We start from the raw sequence: 22,416 nt of genomic DNA on the forward strand, positions 1-22,416 counted from the left end.
ATAAGTTACTCATTTACCAAACCATTTTTAGTCCAATTCTTACCTAAGCCTGCCTTGTTTGGGGATATGTATGTCATACTTCTATGCAAAAGTTGCAAACTTCACAAAATGTTGTCTTGAGGAAAGCGGTGACTTGCTGCTGGTTCATAAGAAACACAGCGATTCACCGTGAATTCAATATTCCTGAAATCAATGTTTACATGGCCAAACTGGCAGAGAAATTCTTCTGGAAAATTCCGGACGTCAATAATGCTACCATTCCTGAACTAAATTATGATTATTGTGAAAACAAAAATAGGAAAAGGTAATGGCTGTCCTAAGGTATATGACTTAACTATTTTTCTGTATTATGTAAATTTCCTGCAACTCTCACCGTATACCTGTATTATTACATATATTACACTTGTTCTTGTGTTTACTTGTTGCTTTTTCTGTAAAGTCTCCCAATTTAAATGTATTAGACTCTTATTTGTATCAGATTGATTGTATATTAGCATTTTTGTCAGTACTGGCATTTCTTTTATATTATGTATATTATTGCACTTGCTGAGCATCTACGAGCCTCTTCAGTTTTCATCGCCGGATTTGGTTTATCGGCAGTTAGGAACTTCTGCAGTTACAACTGTTGGATATTGGACTTCTCCAAATCCCAATTTTATGAACTCGCACGTATTCGAAAATCGTCAAGTTTGTTACACTGGGATAGCGATAGTTTCGCAGGAACCCAAGATATGCATACACACCGCGCCTGAACCAAAGATGCGTAGTGATAATGAATATATTAATGTAACTACTCCAATGTATTGATATATTCAAATGATATCCAGTATTTCTTAAAAATACTAAAGTTAAAAAGTATTTCATTGTAAGCTGTTCTATACAATTTCTGACATTTCTTTCAGAGTTTTTTATAACTTGACATTTTGAGAAAAAGGGAAACAGAAAATATATGTAAACCAAAATCTTGTCAGATAGTTTCAGTTCTCAGTTAGTGCAGCAAAAGTGTGCTTAAGACATTTGATTATGAGAATGGGATTTAAAAATATTTTTACCCTTTAAAGATGCATTTCTTGTTTAATGCCTGCCACTTGAAGTTGTATGTAACCAAATGTAAGTCATAGATTTTAATATTTTAAATATGTGTATCAGATTATAAATAAGTGAACGTTGTCAATTTTGTAAATATTTATTTGCTGCTTATAATGTTAGCACCAAAATATTTATTATAAATTAGGTAGTATAGTCAACATGGTATTTAGTAATGAGAGAGCTGATTACGCCTCTCTTTATATACATATATATGTGCCTGTTATCTTTTAAAATCCAGAATAAATTCATAAAAAATTTTTGCTTTGTTAATGATGGAAAACATTTACTTGTATCCAAGTGCTTGGTTTAAATATTGTGTGCATAAATAGTTTGGTTAGGTTCATTTAAGTATGGCAAAATACTCAAAGCTATCCATCTAAGAGGAGGGATGCCTTTGTAGAAGATTTTCTAAAGTAAATTGGCTCCTATACCCATTACTCATGGAAAATACCAGAAAAACACCCATCCAGCCAGCCCATTTGCCGGGATTCGATCCCCAGCGTAAACTACCACTATCTAGCGAGTTTACTGGTCTGTCATTGTTGAGCCCTTTTATTTATAAATTAAAGAATATAGAAATGTGTTTAGTTAAATTATATGGATGTGAGTACAGTTAAACATGTGTAATAGAGGGTCTAATGAAGCCAGATATGTATTTGCTATTTAAAAACTTCAAACTCTAGACAACAATCAATGATAAATAAATGTTTTCACAAACTTTATTAAACTAAGCTTGAGTTCCAAAGTCTTTCATACCATTTCATGATAATTTTGAATTTTGAATTTCCAATTTATCTAATCTTAATGTAATACTAGCGGGCAAGTCTGCCAGCTGAGCGGGCTGAAGCCCGCTTTTCATTGTTCAATGTTCATGAGTTCCCATTGTAATTTCGCCGGTATTCGAAAGTTGGACCGAACTACCAGTGTTCAGCGGTTTTCAGCGGGCTGCGCCCGCTTTCTTCGTATATGCATGGAGAAGATACTGCATAAACGAGACACATGCGTAAAAGCAAGAAAACACCCATAGATGCAGCCCGTTCGCCGGAATTAGAAAGTTTGACCAAACTATCAGTGTTCAGCGGTTTTGCGCGGGCTGCGGCCCGCTTTATTCACGTATGCATTCAAAAGATACTGCATACACGATACACATGCGAAGAATCACGAAAACACCCATGTAATATAGTTCACTGTATTTTGCTTTTCGTCTCTTCTTTCGTTTGTTTAATTTTATTAAATGTAAAATATTTAATACAACATATGTATATATATATAATACATATCTATATGAAAATAATGCAAAGGTATCTTCATTCTCTGTTGTGCAAATATTATGATGCATAAATGGGATGTTTATCAACATGCTTTAATTGTAAGCTAGTTAACATGTTAAATAACGAAATATTACTTTTAGGAATCTTCAGAAAAAGAAAGTGAGTCTAATCAAACATCTCCTGCTATGCTTATGCAGCAAATAGAGCAGTTACAGAAAGAGTTGCAGAATTTACATATGGAGAAAATATTAGGATCTGAAGCCCTTGCTGAAATGTCAGATCCTTTAGGTGCCTTACACAAGTATGTTCTTTCAAGTGAAATATTTTCTAATACTTTGTAGTAGTAGTACTATGGGTACTTTTCCGTTTTGCCTTCGCAAATCTCACCAAGCAGACTTTGTTGGCGACAACAGACAGCATACACATAAAAAATGTTAACAAATTAGTTAAGTTCTAAGAATTTTATATTTTTAAGGCATAAAGATTTTAATATGGTTTGCAATTTTGTAAAAAGCTAATAAATAAAGACAGTAAATTTGTAAAAAGACATTAATTTAAGAATTTACTATGCTGTCATGGTTCAACATCCTGATTCACGGTTCGTATCACGTGACCCCAAGTGACCCCACAAATTTCATGTTCCAGATGAAAAGAAACTAAATAACACTGGGCATATGCCAGTGAAATTTAGAAGATCCAGGCAGTGTACATTTTGTAGCACAAGGAAGAAACCTCATAGAACAAGATACGTATGTGAAATGTGCATCTATGCATGTACCAAAACAACAAAACATGCTTTGAACAGTGTCACAAAAAAATGTGTTCTTTGAAATTTAAAAAAAAAAAAAAAAAAAAAAAAAAACTGAGTTTTTTTTTAATCCATTTATATGAATGCACTTATTATGTAAGGTACTTATATTTTCACTGTTATAGAAAAATTACATAAATATTTATTTTAAAAATTTTTCTGACTATTTACTTTGTAAAATAATGTAAAAAATTTACATATAATGCAATTCTTATATACATTTTTTTAAAATTCGTAAATTTCATTATTTATTTTAAACGCGCACAAAAAAAGGTAAGTTTTTTTTTTTCCTACTGCCACAGTAAGTTTCAAAGTCCTAGACGTGTGCTGGTTTCACAGTGCGACCACCACCCACAGAACAATGGGCAAGAGTAGATTTTTTTAAAATTCATATATTACTTGTCTCTAGAATCATAATATTAAATTTCTAGAGTTTTTAGTTTAATATTATGAAAATAATATAGCACGTGCCAAAGGGTTAAAGAGAATTGAATTAATATAATTAGCCAGAAAGTCTGGAAAGGCTTCAAATTAAAAAGATACATAAATATTTTGTTGAGTATTGTTGCTACAAAACGTAAATGTTTTTTACCTTTTAATGAGTAGTTATCTTAATATCGTTTAAGAAACAATGTTATAAATTACATGCATTTTAAACTGTGACATCTTAATAGATTGTGAGTTTAATAGAGCATTTTTAACAAATATTTTTAAAAAATAAATTTAATAGTGGCCATGTAAATTTATAATGACTGTAACTAGCTAATTTAATTATTTGTATCTAACTGTTACCCTTAAAAATTATCTCTGCATATTAAAGTGAGTTGTTGCCTTTCATTAATTTTTACCATGGTCACAAGATACAGCACAAAAATATAAAAATTAATGTAAAACTTAATTATCTGCATGCAGTGAGACGTAAAATAATACAAAACAACTTACCACCTCTGATGCTTTAGTGGCTTATTGGAACCTTAAAATATATTATTTGGGTTACAATTCCAGGAACTCTATATGAAGTTATGACTCTAACTGTGTCAGACAGAGCACAAGTAACTTTCAAAACTTGCCAACCATGCCTACATCAGGCTTCCAGGTTTGTTCTGATCAGCAGACCTCTCTCTAGGCAAGCAGCAGTGGTCGCAACAGCCAGTCTTCTGTAACGAATCATGCTGATTATGATTTAACTTCCCATTTTAGCCTATGCCATTTCACATAAAATATACCTGCTATTTACTAAACCTCTAAACTGAGGAAGTGCATGACAAAATGAGACATAAAAGAAAAAATCAACATAAAGCCAACTGTTAGTAAAACATAAATAAAATGTCACTAATATTCTTTCAGATATATATGTCCAACTAATATAAGGGTAAAATATTTATTACTACCTGATAAAGTTTATAAAGCTGATTTTATTCTCAAGTTTGTTTTATAATTATGTTTCTTAAATTATGTTAAATAATAATGTATTCTACTTGTGGATATATTTCATTCTTAGGATAGTATCACAAAAGTCAAGTTCAGGCATAGTTAATATTTTTAATTGAATTTATTCAGTTCCCATTTGTTGATAGGTTCTTAATTTTTTTATTAATAGTCTTTCAAAGTACTTAGTTTCCATGTGCAGAAATGTGTACAAACCCTATTTATGGTATGTAGCTGCTTACTTGGTTAGGAGCCTAATATAAACTAAACTAAACTGAGTGGTACTTGTGGGCCATGGCCTTCAGTGCCTTGATGTTTGCTTTCCTGACCATGGGTTCTGGGGTGTGGGAGCATATGCTCTGAACAAGTGGTCAGCTTGTCGCAGGACCCTTGGTGTTTAGTCCCCAAGTGAACTTGATACTCATTTTATCGACACAGTCAAGGGATGAAAGTTTGAGTAAACCTTGTTGAGCCCAGGGATTGAATCTTGGACCCGTGGTGCTGCTGCGCGATGCACTATCCACTGTGTCAACCAGACCTCAGGAGTCTAGTGATTCTAAAAAAGAAAAAAGAATGTAATTATTTTAAGTTATTCAAGTAATGTAATTTCATAGTTTTAGCTAATAATAATAATAGTTGAAATGAATCTGCATTTATTTCTTTTAAATCATTTAGTTTGTTAGTTAAAAATAGAATTAATTTGTAAGAAAAATTAAATATTTTATGCTTTGCTGAATAGTGTCACGTGGAAGATAAAAATATTTAATATGGACAGTGGCATACATTTCTTTTAAAGCATTGAGTTTGTTGATTAAATTCACAGAATAAACATATTATGTTTTGCTTAGGGGTAACTCACTTCTTTTATATCTCTTTATTTTAAAGCCAATTGTATGCATTTTATATATAATATTGCAGTGCAAGTTGGATGTTCATATTATATTATTCATATATTTAACGATAGATGAATTCCCAGTCTGTTTTAGTAGCTATTTGTGCTTGTTTATTATTTATATACTAAGCAACTTGCAGATAAATGGTTTGTATATAATTACTAAGAAAATAGTGATGGTGTTATTATTTATGCATGCTGTGTTATAAATTATGTAGGAAACTTATAACTCAGCTAGAAGCTTTCAAAACGAAACCAGTTTCTGACAAAAAGGCCAAAGCTTCACCTGCTTCTTCTGAGGAAGAAACCGTTAAATATGAATTGTTTGTGCGTCCTGATCAAACTAAGTTGAAACAAGAAGCCAAGGTAATGTCTTATTTTTGTAATTATTAATTATTGGGACTATCTGGAATAAATAGTCATTTTAAAATTTATATATATAAAATTGACCTGTTCATTAATATTCATATATTTTATGCTATGAATTTTAGCTTGCAAGTCTTGAACAACGTTTAAAAAACCTAGAAACTATTATTGGGCAAGATAAGAAAAAAATGGTAAGTTTTGGATGACAAATACCTCACTTATGCCCCCCCCCATTATAGGGTCATTATAATGAAAATGGATTTGATGCACTCTAATTAGTTGAGAACTTTTCACACCAGTCTTTATATTAGAATGTTCTCAATAATGGCTGATCATTATAGGAAGTATTGACTCTCTCTATGGATACAGTACCTTCCACTTTCCATTCCAAACATGCTAGTTTTGAGTGGCTGGGTTTAATAGATAGCAATTTATGTATCGTAAATCATGATATCAGTTTTAAGCACTTCAATTAAAATATTAACTAATAATTAATTCAATAATTAATCCTAAAATGCTTATTAAAAATTAATGCTAAATTTAGATATGCAGTTTTGAAATGTATTTTTTAATTAAAAAATATTTTCAATAGTTTTTCTCAAAATTTACAGTGTTCTTCTAAATTCAGTTGATGTTGCATAGCATCACTTTTTCCTGCATCACTTTCACTCTCATTTTCTGCAGTTCTTTTAACCCTCAGTTTTTACACACATTGCCTCAGTATTTCTGCATATTGATACATGTTATATAAATGGATTTTATAACTTCCTTCACTGATGTTTCAGACGTTACCCATAGCTTTCAATTCCTCTAAGGCATTCCTTCTACATTAAAACCACATTTTCAAAAGCACTTTTTAACTGATTTTAAGAGATTAACTCTCTGCATTGATTATGATATGCATGGCTTATAGCAGAGATATCGACTTACTTATCTCTTTCAAAGTGCATTTTCAAAAAATTCAATTCCGTTTATTATTTTCTGAACTCAGTAATGGAATTTGAAAATGTTTTATAATATCCTAATTGAAGGCTGAATGTTAGAGTTGTATTTGCGGGAATTGGCACTAATATTTTTATGGAAAGAGATCACAGCTGTGTTCGCAGCACAGTTATCCAATTTAAAAAAAAAAAAAAAAAAAAAAAAAACGCTAATATTTCATTTATGAGTTCTTATTACTGTGGTAAGTTAGAGTAAATTCTAGATTCCTTTCAAACATCGAGGTTTTTTTGCTGTCTTTTTAATTGTTAGGACAATGTTGCACATTAATAACACAGTAACACATTCCTCCTTATTTGGGAAATGCGAACTCCATAAATAATAGGTTATCTGGGAGTTATCATTAACCATAGGCTTACATGCATTTGCCATGTTAAGCGCATCATAGTAAAAGCTTGTGGTGTCACCAACCAACTTTCTGTAGTTCATGAAAACTACTATGGACTGTCTCTGAACAAGAGAAGGAATTACTTACCTATTATAAGGTAAATTATATGCTATGCATCTTCGGCCTGGACCACAACCTCAGATGCAGACTTCCGCAAATATCAGGTAGTACAGAATATGCTTCTGAAAGAACTGTAAATGCTCATTACCTGATTAGAAACAGACTGTTTACTAAATGAGTGTTTTTCAAAATATTGGAATAGCTGTGATGCTGTAAATTTTTTGAAAGTATTTAGTTACCAAATCATTTCAGAAAATAATTTGATCATACCATTTGCTACACACATGGTTAGGGACCACAGTGTCATAACTAAGCTTAGATTGTTTAATTTTATTTATTTTTTACATGGTGTGTGACTTTTGTTTCTCATCACATTCCATTTGATTGGTATCCTTGCAGTTTGTGATCTTCCTCTTCTTTTACCTCACTTTCTTAAATTTTATTGGCATTTCTTCTAGCTAATCAATGTCATGGGCCCTCAGAGACTTAATTGTCTTAGAGCTTATTAAGGCTCCCCCATGGGCCACATAAGCAATTTCCTAATCTATATCCATTCCTCCAGTTTCTTAAACCAACTTCTGTTTCACTATTAATTATTGATGTGCATTTTTTATAATTTTCTGTAATGCAGTTCAGTTTCATCTATATTATATTTCATGTGGCTTGCATTTATTTAGCAGTCCAACTGAAACATCTTATCCAGTTTTCAGCTGCATTATGATCTGCTTCTTTCTTCACACCATGCAGTCTACTGAACAATGCTGGATTTCTTTTTCTCCAACTTGTAAGACATCTGTCATTTGATGCCAAATTCTGTTCTAGCATTTAGCAAATTAGTGAAGTAAGCTCTCAAAATAGACACACTTTTTAGTTTTATACCTTGAAACCATTCTAAAAAAGCAATTCCAACATCTATTGATTTTCAATCCCCCACTTTTTTTGTGTGCTTTCTTGACACATTTGCATATTTATTATTACTTCTTCATTAATTTATTTGTTGTTTAATAAATTGCTCAGTGTTGTTTGGGAAACTTCCAGTTTAAATGCATTTTCTTTTGTCTGAAATTACCAAGAACATCAAAATCTTTTAACAGTTTATCCTTTTTTCTCAGATTTAAATCATTTTGCTTGGCATTTTCAGCTTGTTACAAATTAAGTACACAATAGATTAAAAAACTACTACTTCCAGTGATTCATTCAAGTTTCAAAACTTAACATTTCTAATAAGCAGAAAAATCACCCTTATGTCTAGTTTGCTGATCTGCCTCTTTATGTTTACAAGCATGACCAGTGCCTTCTTTGCTTTTTCTTCAGCCAACAGTTATCACTTCCTTTTCATTCAAAATCTGTTAATGTAGGGAAATGCTAAGAAGCATTTCATGAACCTTTTTAACAAGTCTTTGTTAATATAATATATCTGTCCCAAAGGGAGAAGTTTGAATGCAACATTAAAGCTGGGATACAAAAGCTTCTGGAGCAGCGGTTCTCAACCTTTTTAGAAACGTGTACCATCTAAACAAAAATGAAAAACTTGTGTACCACCCCTACATTTTTCAATTTCTCAATAGAAATATTGCAAAAAAATATATTTTGCCATTTGCACAACCTATTGGCTATTTGTATTAAATACACACACATAAAATATTAGATTACATATTGATTACCATTTTAATTATCAAAATAATACTTTAATCCTAAAATTTAGTTTGTAATTTGGGCCTGTTCAGGAGAGATCAATTTCTGTATGACTGGTCTTATTTTACTTAGTTTTAACTGTAAATTAGGATCCACTTTTAATTTCATTCTGTATTTATTTTTCAGATATGACATACAAGAAAATCCTTGTTCACACAAATAGGGTGTGCAAAAAGGAAATACAAGTGTAATATCTTTATTTGAAATGCCTTTAATTTTTTTTTTTTTTTTTTTTTGTTGTTCAGCCAAATGTCAACAAGAGCATTATTTTTGAAATCTTCAGTTAGGAAATTTCTATCAAGTGTTAGTTTTCTTCATGAAATTTTTTAATTTAATAGTTAGAAATACCGTGTTTCTTTGCATACCACCTATTTTTCTGTTGTGTACTACCAGTGGTACATGTACCACCAGTTGAGAATCGCTGTTCTAGAGGATTGTTTTTGTCAACCTGAAGATAAAATAATTCTCCATTTTCCTTTGAAGTTCAGTGCAGACAAAGAACTCTGACAGAAACTCTGACAGTGTGTGTTTATGTACCAGGATTGGGACAGAACTAAATTAATCATTAAGCAAAATAAGCACATGCTTAGGGCATCAGAAATTGCACACTATGAAAAGGTACTTAAGGTCTCAGGCAAGGAAGCATCACAAAAATTTGTTATTGCCATCTTACCATGAAATGTGGGGTGCAGCTAAACCAAAACCGAGAGAGATTAGGTAAAAAATTGGCGTAAATATTTATGGGGATGCTAAAATCTTTCTAAGTGCTTAGGGCCTCTTTAAATCTTCATCCAACCCTGGACTGGGGAATAGAGAAATTTAGTTCAAACCCATTTGATTGAAGCATTACATACCAGAATGATAAAACCACTGTCTGCAATATGTTAAACGGATAAACTGAAAAGTTTTGATACGCATAGGTATTATGGCACTGAAGAACGAGTCTTTTGCTAATCTGGGTTTTATAAATGGTGGAGATGAGTTTAATAAATAGCAATTTTTCTATTGATTTGTATGCATTTGTTTAGGTTCCTGAAAACTTAAATGTAATAAGCGGCTGAATTTAGTAACCAGTGAATTTAATAAGTGGCAGGCATTGTGTATAAAGTTACAATAAATGCAGATAACAATGTTCATTCTTAGTTTATATCTTATTAGTTAGTACACATCATATTTTTATTGTAGAAGTTAATGTTCTTTAAGTTGAGCATTTATGAAAAATCTTAGGACAGAAACTAAAATTTACATTTTATTACTCAGCATTATTAGTTCATTACTTCAGTCAATGCAGTTATGTCTGTCTGTTGCTTAATGTAGAAAAATACAGATAAACTGTACCAATTAAACCATTCATGAAACTGTTATAACATCTGCTAATAAAAGCCCTTAAAAATTTTAATTTTTACTATATGCTGAATATTTTATAAGTGTAAAAAAATATTAATATTTTTGTTTTTTCTTTTTAGTCATTTCTGACTTCTAACACTGATGACAAAAGTGTTACAGTAAGTAAAACTCTCAGCTGCATAATTTATTTTATTACTAAAGCTTTTAAAATTGCAAGCTTATACATATAATGTTCAAATATGTAACTTAATCTATAACTTTAAAACAAAAAGATCATATCTGCACCGTTTCTTTCATGCAGAAGTGAAAAATAAAGAGGGATTTTTTTTTCAATCCAAAATTCACATTGATAATCTGATTAGATGCCAACAGCTATGAATTGTATACAGTCAAAAGTCGTTAATCCGGACTCGTCGGGACTTCGGCGATTCTGGATTATCGATTTTTCCGGACTATAAATCATCAGTTTAAATCTAGTAAGATGGCATGCAGAAATTATAAAATTAAAAATATGAAACTGTAATTTATGAAATAAAGAAAAATTATGATCTAAAGGGTATCAAAATTTACAAAAAGAAAAAGCTTAATATTTATTTGTTTACTTTATTAAACATTTCTTTCAATGTAAGTTGATTCGTTTCATGTGATAATACTTTCTCTTTGATTCTATTAAACAGACATAATTTCTTGTTTAGTTACAAAGTTCCGCTGTTCAAGTCCTATAATTGCTGAGTCGAGAATACCGACTAATTTGTCAATCGAAATTTTTTCGTTTTCAATAACCTCTGCGTCACTTTCTTCACTATCGGAAGCGAATTATAATGATGAGGAACTTGATTTAAATCATATCAAAGACGGAGTACATCGAGGTGAAATACTGCATTTATTAAGGAATTATAAGCCAAATAAAATAAAAACATCTGCCTTGAAGATAAGGATAGTGCTGACAGATCAACTTCCAATTCATTGCGCGTCGCGTCGTTTCCCTCCTCCCGCCGAGCAGCCTGAAATTGATAAACAGATTTCGGAATGATTAGATAATCAAAGGATATGCCTTTATCCATTTTTTGTTTAATGGACTTCGAAACATACTTTTGCTTTGTAGATCCTTTACGTATTAGTAAATATATATCTGAAATTCTATTTGACATAATCGAAAGTTCAAGCTTACTTTTATAAAATTGCTCTAACAGTCTGCAAAAAATAATAAGCCGTATCCAATTCAAAGATTAAGGAACAACGCAATCTGCAACATTAACTGAATTAGATAATTTTAGCTTAGCTTATACCATCCGTTGTACATTAAACGCGCATGTGTAAACGTATTATGCACATGCGCACAAGCATGCAGTAAAAATCTTACGCGCACCCGTAAACGTCTATGCGCATGCATTAACGCGACGCATGCACAGAAAACATGTAGCTTTGAGGTCCGGATTATAGATCATTCCGGATTATGGGTGTCCGAATTAACGACTTTTGACTGCATTAATCAATTTCTTTTAATAGCTGAAAATCAGACTAGAAAGTATGCATGGTATTGATTTGGAATAATAACCAGATTACTGTTTTATCGCAGCTTTCTAAAAGAATAATTTTTGATACATTTTTAACTGAAATATTTTAAATTATCAAGCTTTATTTATTTTTCTCTTGTTAATCATCAGAAAAAATCCTATATTGATACTAAATCATAAGGCTAAGATGTCTATAATGATTATGTTTTATATAAGGACATAATGAGCCAGTATGTTAAAAAAATGAGAGAAAGTTGAATTTGAGACAATTTTATAATATTTTTAAGTATAATTATTGATGCTTTAAAAAATGCTTGCATTTAATTTGGACTTTTCATTAAATTATTGTATAAATAGGGTATGTTTCTTAAAAAAAATTCTCTTCCCTCTTTCAGGTCATATTGAAATTTTAACCTGCTAAGTAGCATAGGTTTTTGTATCTGCTCATGAAAAACTGTATTTAAACAACATTCATTAGCTAAATTTCTATAATTACTTATTTTGTTCTCTGTTTTTGAAAACTTCCTATAGTTAAGATGATATTTACATCATTAAAGAAATTAAAACAAAATACTTTTAACATTTTCAGGGGTGGTATATAAAATAATTTAAATTATAAAATTTTTTTATGAATTGTAACTTATGGACCCTAAGAACCCAAAATTGAGACTTAAAAAAATCTAGAATGAAATCCTGAATTTTTTAGTAACCTTTCAGCGCCAGGCGACAAGTTTGAAATCAATGAGTTCTCCTCAGGGGGAAAGGGGGAAATGATGAAATTAAAATTTTAGCTAAGCAGCGACAAATGAAAACTCATCTGGAGTAAGCAAAGTATAAAAAGAAACATAAAATACTTTTATTCATTTCTAGCACAGTGACAGTAAACCCCCCATTCCCCCTCCGAACATAGCATTTAATTCTAAACAACTTGTAAATTAATCGTAAAGAACTGTATCACATTACATCGTAAACAATTTTAATTTAAATAAATTGTCACCTCACAGAGTAGAGAAGCCTGGTGCTGCCATCTATTGGTAAGGTACCCTCAGTATGTGAACTGGTATGTTTTATATACCGGTCTTAAAATCGTATAAATAATCTTCTTTTAACTATCATTTTTTATTGTGAAATGCAGTAAATATATAAGGTTCATCATCTGTCATAATACATTTGCAGATTCTGAATTCTTCCCCCAACTACAATAGAACTGATGACTCTCTAAACATGATGCCTTTGAATGAAGTATATTAATTTCATTACTTCAAAATATTGAGCATTCATAGTATAAAGGTACCATTTAGAATCAAATGCTAGAAGCTCAAGATTACAAGGAAATGCTAGAAGCTCAAGATTACAGCTTTTGGTGTAGAAAAATTAGCATTTTTTATGAGATAAAAAAATTGATGAACTTCAGATATATTTTATGTACCAGTTCCATTTAAAGGGTTAAATTATATTAGCCATTATATGCCAGGTAACAAGAAATCTCGCGATCAGATACAGTCCTGCTAGTGATGGGGTTAAGTAGGTAGATAACTTTTGTGAAACTCTTACAAAGAAAGAATAACTGTTCAATTATTTTTCTATTCCATTTTTATCTATGATAATAAACAGCTTGATATGGTAATAAATATCTTTTAATTTCTCAAAATAGCTCATTTTACTATTTCATCAGAATAGTACCACACTGTATTACAATAGGGGCCACTTAATGTGATTTGGATATTGTTATCGAATTGCCACCAATTTACATACAAAAGCATGGAAAATACATCTCGTGTTATGATCAACAGTTTTGTTAAAATGATCAAAATATAGAATAATTTTTTAAACTGAAGTAAAGTCACCAAATAAAGTCAAAATAGATTATTAAAGGTGTTTATTGACAAAGAAATGTCACCAAATAGGGAATTAACTTGCCAAACAGCTTGGTTTCAAATTCAGTTAACCATTTAAAATTAGACAAAAAAGCAACCATAGTTTGATGTAGATTGTGAATAGCTTTATGGATTTTGAGGGTGATCAGATACAGATCTATCTTCTTATGAAGCAAAAAAATTCTGTGGAACTCTGAAAACTTCTAAACCAAATTAAGATTGCTTTTTTTCTTTAATCCCCAATTTTAAATTTTAACAGGCATGTTTCTTCCAATGAGGAATGTCCTTCCGAGTATTAGGGGGCCAACCAGCAGCTGAGCGGTAAAGTCGCTGAACACTGGTAGCTCGGTTTGAGGTTCGAATCTCGTGAACAGGCTGGATGTATGGGCGTTTTCGTGGTTTTCCCCATGTGTAATGCGTATACAAGCCAGTTTCCCTTAGAAAGTCGTCCTCTACAGAGGCATCCCTCCCTTTAGGCAGATAGCCCTTGAGGCATTGCCATAATCACATACACATACTCCGAGTATTAGGGTATAGCATCAGTCAAATAATTTCCAAAAACGCCATGAATAGTTCATAAATGAATTTTTTGCTAGATACTATAAAAACTCGACTATCCAGAAATCTCGGAAAATGCCAAATTCTGGATATGCAAAAATACCGGTTAACTGAGCATATAAAAAATGCAGTTCTCAGCAGAAAAGAATGGAACAAAAAATGTCTGTAAAAAATTATAAAAAGAATCATTTTATTTGTTATCAACTTGAATAGCAAATGCCTACATTTAAATTGAGATTTAAAATAAATAAATAAATAAATAAAGCCATTTCAGATACAAATATCAATTACAAAATTCTGTTGAATATGCAATTTCTGGAGATCATCCCAAACTTCTGGCAAAAGTTTGAAGGAACACATCACTCTTTATAAGTTACAAGGCTTGACTATAAAAAACTTCAGTCACATGTAATAATTTTCCATGTGTGACAGCCAGTGTTTATCCATTTTCATATAACTTTCTTAATACCAGAATGCCATAATTTTGAAAATACTCTACTGCATACTATTCCATTGAAACTGAGTTCCAGATTTAATATTTGTGATTTAATATTTAAAATGTGCTTGGAAAAGAGATAAGTAGCAGTTAACCTTTATTGTTTTTACAAAAATGAAACCAATTTTTTGAGAATTATTTGGGTTAAACATCAAGCCAAAAAGAAGATCTTATGATTGGGTTATAACATTATGCTTATTATTAGCACATCAACACACCTATTTGGCAACAGTTTTGTTTGATTGAAGTTATAGTACTGTTTGTGTATCATGACGGAGTCACTATTTTCTTAATTTTTTCTTAAAAAAAAAAAAAGGGTTTGTAAAATTTGAAAATATTCCAGTTCTTTGAGCTTTCCAGTTAGTTGAATGCAGGGTACTCGAGCTTTTTCTGTATTATGAACATTTCATAGTATTTTGCATTTTCCTAATTAATATACTGGAAAATACTTATTTGTGTGTGTATTAAGATAGTTACATTTGATTGCTATTTTGGATATTTTTTTTGCTTATCATTTAGTGTTATCATTCAGTGAATGTTATCAAAATAGCCATTAACAAATGTTATAACATTGAGCAGAACCTAGTGTATAATTTTTGAACAAAATTAATTCTACTTGAATAATTTTTAATATTTTAATAGATTTTCTATCCTTCAGCAACCTATCAACTGATCTAAAAAGTGGTTAAAGGTTTTCATCTCTTTTGTACATACCTAAACTAGAAAAATGGTATACTGCTTTTGTTTATAAAGTTTACTGTAATATGTTCTATAATAACCAACAAAATTGAACTAATTATTAAATTTTTGTCTCTACGTAATATCCTGATTCATACATGGAAAATGCTTTGAAATCACTTTTTTGTGTCTTTTTAAATTCCTATTATTAGTTCACACTCTCCCTATATCTTGTTCAAATTTTCAATCATTAATAAAATACTTTTTATTCATCCATTCAAGTTCAAATACATTTTTTTTAACTTGTAGTGAATGACACTTGATGTTAATACAGTTTTTCCACATATTAAAGTCAATTCCTAAAAATTTTTCTTTGTTGACCTAAGTAGGAATTGACTTTAATTTTTTTTATATTACTTGTTATTTTGTAAACCATATGTCATGGAATTATATATTATATCTGCAATGTAAAATATTTATTATTGTTATAGATTTAATTTATAAAATACTGATTGCTGTAACTCACTATTATGAACCATATGTGGCTATATATATGTTGCAATTTCATTACTCATACAATATTATTCGAGTAAAAAAAAATAATACATCTGTGAGTTTCTGAGACTTTATATGTAATTATAGGCTGCCATCAGTTTACTCTCATCAAAATTAAATTTGTTGGATCCCAATTACCTGGAACAGATTGAAAGTCGATTACTTGTTCTCCATCAATGCATGGCACAAATTTCAGAGAAGAAACAAGCTGTTGAAGATGCTGAAAAGCAGAACAAAGTAGCTGAACTCTATGAGCTTGCAAAGAAAGTTGATGAATTAAGTAGCAGTTTGCCTCAGGTGGTACAGAGATTAGTCTCGTTAAAAGATCTGCATGAACAAGGTGGGTATTACTGAATAGTGTACAGTTTAAAATTCATACAGCAAAAAATGTGCTTAGATGTACAAAGATATATATATAAAGCTATCCATAATAAATTCATTATATATGATTATTGTGTGTGAATTAAAAATAATATTTTATAGTACTGGGAAAATTTTTAACTATATTTAATCATTAAAATGTAATAAAACAACTGATTGACCATGGAGACATCGTGATAATAAATCAGTTCTCATATGGTATGAAAAAAATTGAGGGATCAAATATCAGTAGGGTTAGCTGAGGAATTACATTGCTACACCTCCTATTCAAATTCCACTGAGTCTAATGTTTTGTTCATCCTAGAAAGTATCCTAGAAAGATAACTGTGTCTTAAATATAGGGATCTTTAGAGACGTTCGTACGGTCCTTAAGAGTCCTTAAGTTTTTTGGAATCAATTTTTGGTCCTTAAAAGTCCTTAATTTCGACCAAAATCGGCAGAAGGTCCTTAATTTTAATCATGTGAAATTTCTGTCCGTTTTTACGACAGCCATTTTTTCTTTAGTGTGAATTAGCATTTTGGAGGTATATTTTTGGTGATTCATTGATAAATATGGTTATCTTTTGAATGGGTTATAATTTGTTCCTATTTCTAATGTAAATGTGGGATACTCTAGTTTTTGAGCAAGAAGTGAAACATAAGCATTTAGAAATTATTTCACTTTTTCTAATGAAGAGATCTTAAACAACTTTTCTCTTTTGGAGATGTGAATTCTTTTATTGAACGGCTCTAAATTTGGCAATTTATCAACATTTTGGCGATTTTTAAGATCAATTTCTATAGTAAATTTTTAATTCCAAGACCTGGGAATTTTTCTATGATTTTTTTCAAACATTGTAACATTCATAAATTTCATTAAAATAATGGTAATATATTGAAATTATATTTAAAAATTAACATTATAAAATGTAACATTTTTATTTTTTGTTGTCATATTATAAAGTTCTATTTTGGCCACTTGTTATATCTGAAAACTTATCACTTATATTATATCACTTATTACTTATTATATCTGATCACTTATTATATTTTGAATCTGAAAAATAAACAAGGTATAATGCTATAAAGCACAATTTACGAAACATTTCTTAGCAAAAGCAAAATAGCTATGTAATTAATTAAAATTATCTTTTTAATTTTCCCATGATAAGAGTTTTCTCATGTTATTGTCTCAGAATATTCAGAATTTTTATGCATCAGTTTTCTGTATAAAATTAATTTAACACATTTTTCCTGTGATTTTTTTTAAAAAATATTTCTGGCTGTTTTCTGTTACAAAATTAGTAGAGGTAATTTTGCTTTGGGACATTAGACATTACAACTTGAAGAAGGATGCAAGTTGGAAAGTTTAGAAGGGTTTGAAAGCAAGATTTATACGAGGGCCATCCAGGAAGTAGATTACGTTTCCGTCTGTGTCCGCTAGGGGCGGGGCTAGCGCGGCCATCTTGGGGTCAGAGCGTTGCGCAGCTCAGTCTGCATCTAGCCGTGCTAGTGAGAGGTTCGTGCTGTGCTCCGTTCAGATACTGTGACGGTTTGAAATGTTTGCGTTAATTGAAAATCCCGCGAGCTGCGAGGTGCGCTCAGTAATAAGGTTTCTGACTGCAAAAAACTGTAAACCGATAGAAATCTATCGGCAGCTTCGTGAAGTGTATGGGGACAACATTATCACTGAAGGTGGAGTGCGTCAGTGGGTCATAAGATTTCAAAATGGCCGAACCAATGTTCACGACGAAGATCGAAGTGGGAGACCCAGCATAGTGACCGCCGAACTTCTCGAAAAAGTCGATGCTAAAGTCCGTGAAAATCGAAATTTCACAATAACGGAACTTTCTTTGAGTTTTCCACAAATTTCGCGAAGTTTGTTGCACGAAATCATCAGCGAAAAGCTTGGTTACCACAAGTTTTGTGCAAGATGGATTCCAAAAATCTTGACAGAGGACCACAAAAATCAGCGAATGGCTGCAGCGTTGAACTTTTTGGACGCTTTACTCGATCTTTACTCGATCGCATCGTTACTGGTGACGAAACATGGGTGAAACATGTGAACTGTGAAACGAAATTACAATCAATGCAGTGGGGGCACACAAGTTCTCCCCAAAAACCCAAGAAATGCATGCAAACAATGTCGGCAAGGAAGATGATGGCGACTGTTTTTTGGGACAGAAAAGGTGTAATTTTGGTGGACTTCCTGGAAAGAGGCACTACAATAAACTCTCAAAGGTATTGCCAAACTCTCCAAAAACTCAGAAGAGCAATTCAAAACAAGCGCAGAGGAATGTTGAGCTCTAAGATCTTGTTGATTCACGACAACGCCCGGCCCCACACGGCAAATGTCACTCGTAAAGTTCTTGAATCTTTTAAGTGGGAGTTGTTTCCTCATCCGCCGTACAGTCCCGACCTGGCACCGAGCGACTTCCACCTATTCCCAGCAATGAAGAAGTGGCTGGCTATGCAGCGTTTTGATGACGACGCACAGCTGCAAGAAGAGGTAACGAAGTGGTTGAAGGCGCAGGCGGCCGAATTTTTCGACGAAGGAATTTCCAAGCTCGTACATCGCTACGATAAATGCCTTAATTTGTATGGTGACTATGTAGAAAAGTAGTATTTGAGTGTGGCTTTCATCTGTATATAATAAAATTTGTTTCCTATACTTTGTTTATTTTTTTATTCCAAAACGTAATCTACTTTCTGGATAGCCCTCGTAGACTCACGATTCTAGAAAAATGTGACAAAATGAAAGATATCTCTATGGTATTAACATGTAATGGGTGTATTTTACAGAAAGTTTGCAATGAAGTTCTTACTTTTTGGAGAACATCTAGAAGAACAATGAAAAACATAATATTTGAATGTTTTACTTCTGATACTAGAATCTTTTTCTTAACGTGTTCGTCTTCCCTTTATTTTCTCTACTTTTTACTAGATACAAGCATGGAAAATATTGAAAATGCTTCTAATAGTATCGCATGGAGAGGCATTATAGAAAGGAATTTTTTGATTAATAAAGAAATTTGAAGCTGGCAGTTTTAAAAGATTAATATAATATGTCTTAATGCATCATACACAGGTTTGACGCTAGGCATTGCCTCACCTGGTGCAATCGTAGAACATTAAACTTATCTCTGTAGATCCAAAATTTTGCTGACTAGTGCCTTTCAAAATTCTGCTTCCAGTGCCTGCTCTAAATTCTAAAAGTTTTGCCATGTCTAGATTTTTTTGCTCAGTGTGTCACTAAATTCTAAAATTTCTGCCACACCAGCTCTGTAACCGGCCTTTACCATATATATTTCATATTTCTTCTGAATGTTCGTATTACTAAAGAAATAAAATTAGCAGCTTTTTCCTTGCATTCTAAATGAATCTAGTTTTTGGAATAACAGAAATTCAAAAATTCTAAAATGAAAAGGAAGCGTGTTGAATAAAAAAAACCAAATACATACAGAGAAAGAAAATTATTCTTCAAATATATATACAGATATTATTATGTAAATTACTCACTTGTTTATAATTTCAGCCTTTACTATAATTTCCCATTTCTATTTCCTCCCCAGGACACAAATCACTTAGACAGTTTTTAGTTTTTAAACTGAGGTTTTTAGTGCGCAAATGCAGAATGTGTTTTTAATCTCCGCTTGCTCACTGCATTAGTTTCTGCCAGCTCTGATAATTTTTAATTTTTTTCTGCATTATTACTGCTGACATTTGAATTTGTTATGACAATAGAGTTACTGAGCCAGCTTAAATTAAAATTAAATTGTATAGTCTTTGACCATTGGTCCACATTTTTTTGTTTGAATTTGACCATTCTTGTTTAATAACATCACCACAGGTTGCAATTGATTTTGTTAACATAAGACCATGCTTTTAAGTTCTTTTTAAATAAGAGCCTTATTTAAACCTTTGTAGTTACTTTCAGACATAGCAATAATTTACTTCACGTCTATCGGGGGGTTTTGGATATTTAACTTTTACCAGATCAAGTAAACCCTCATAGGTACATTGTGGAGAGGTTGACAAGTTAGGAGATAAAGCACGCAGAAACTAGTGAGAACAATGGTTTGCATATTGAGAGAAATTTCTAATTCTTAGAAAAGATGCTTAAAGAGAAGGAAATGTATGTAAATTAGCCAAAATGTCTGGGCAGGCTTCAAATTAAAAAGATGCATAAATGTTTTGTTGAGGGTTGTTGCTATAAAACATAAATCTTTTATAGCTTTTAATGTATAATTATCCTAATATCAATGGCATAAATTGCATGTATTTTAAACTGTGAAATTTTATTAGATTGTGATTTTAATAGGGCTTTTTAAGAAATATTCTTAAATAAGTAAAATTTAATAGTGGTCATGTAAATCCATGATGATTAAGGTTATCTAACTACCTAATTTAATTATTTATAACTAACTGCTTACCCTTATAAAATATCTATCATATATTAAAGCGAGTTATTGCCTTTCATTAAACCTTATCATAGTACAAGATAAAACACAAAAATGTAAAAATTCATATAAAACTTATTCTTCATATCTAGCAAGACCTGAAATAATACAAAGCAACTTAGTATCACCTCTAGTGGCTTATTGAAACTTTAAAGTATATTAAGTGGGTTACAACCCCTGGAACTCTACACAAAGCTACAACACTAACTGCATCAGACAGAGCCCAACTAACTTTAAAACATGCCAACTGTGCCCACATCAGGTCTTTCAGTTTTATTCTGATCAGCAGGTCTCTCTGAAGGCAAGGAGCAGTGGTCACAACAGCCAGCCTTCTGTTATAAATCATTCTGATTCTGATTTTACTTCTCATTTTACATCTCATTCCCGCTTGACATAAAATCTACCTCTTATTTACTAAACCTCCAGATTGAGCAAGTATGTGACAAGATGAGACATTAAAAAAATCAGTATGAAACTATTAGTAAAATGTAAATAAAATGTCACTTATCTTCTTTCAAATATGCCGAACTATTATAAGTGTAAAATATGTAATGATATTTGATAAATTTCATAAAGTGTATTTTTTTCTCAAACTTGTTAATAATTAATGTTAACTAAGTTATGTTTAATAATAATGTAGCCTACTTATGGATATATTTTATTTTTTGGATGGTATTACAAAAGTGAAGTTCAGGCATAGATAATATTTTTAATTGAATTTATAAATTTGCTATTTGCTCATAGGTCCTTAATTTTTTCATTAACGGTCCTTAAAAGTACTTAATTTCCATGTGCAGAAATGTGTACGAACCCTGAGAGAGCCTTTTAACTATTTAGAACTCATATGAGTATTCCTCAAGTCATGACTGGGTAATGGTAGCCAGTATAAGAGCACATAGTTCTATCAAAATAAATTGTCCATATCAAGATGCATAAAGGTTATAAATAGGTGTAAGACAATCAACCAGCATTTTCTAGTAGCATGCTGTGTTTAAAGGCTGTATGGATATATTTTGTTCTGTTGAACTAAATTGCCTGCATCAGGATACATAAAAAATATGAAAAGATACAAGATGATCAGAAACGTAATTTGGTAGCATGCAGCATATAAGTAAGTATCTAATTGTTCCTTCAGAATGTCTCTCATACCAGTATAGAGCTGGTTCAGTCTTAACAAAAGCTGCCAAGTTGGATATATGACTTAATGGCACTTTATCTATCATTCTGGGGAAATCATTCTTGAAACAACATTATCTATCATTATCATTCTTGACACAACACTTTATCTATCATTTTGGTGAAGCAGGCTATGCAGTTAAAATTGTATGTCATTTGTAATTTCTGCATGGAGATTCAGTTTTGATGTTCTGAGCTATAGGCAAAGCATAGTGTAAAAAATTTCGTGGAGTAGCATGTTTTTTTAATATTAGCTTCATAACTTATGATTTGCAGTAAGAATTCTATTCTGTATTTGCTTAATATCGCATAAAAAATCCAGCATTGAGTTTAGATGTATGCATACCTGTGCTGCCCTTTGAAAGGTCTATGCCACACGGGATATTTTGTCAGGCA

The 22,416-nt window shown here is 31.4% G+C and overlaps 1 protein-coding gene across 1 annotated transcript in view; it reads left to right on the forward strand.

Annotated features, from left to right (window-relative positions):
* DCTN2-p50 (dynactin subunit 2) overlaps positions 1-22,416 on the forward strand; it is a 46,707-nt gene that overhangs the window by 18,181 nt on the left and 6,110 nt on the right. The window contains exons 6-10 of the mRNA XM_035370214.2: positions 2,501-2,661; positions 5,707-5,854; positions 5,980-6,045; positions 10,463-10,501; positions 16,112-16,364. Of these exons, the coding sequence (XP_035226105.1) occupies positions 2,501-2,661; positions 5,707-5,854; positions 5,980-6,045; positions 10,463-10,501; positions 16,112-16,364 (667 nt within the window). The remainder of the gene's footprint in view (positions 1-2,500; positions 2,662-5,706; positions 5,855-5,979; positions 6,046-10,462; positions 10,502-16,111; positions 16,365-22,416) is intronic.

Source organism: Stegodyphus dumicola, chromosome 7, assembly GCF_044657685.1.
Source record: "Stegodyphus dumicola isolate Sdum_Otavi_A_Nest chromosome 7, ASM4465768v1".
In the NCBI taxonomy this organism is placed as follows: domain Eukaryota; kingdom Metazoa; phylum Arthropoda; class Arachnida; order Araneae; family Eresidae; genus Stegodyphus; species Stegodyphus dumicola.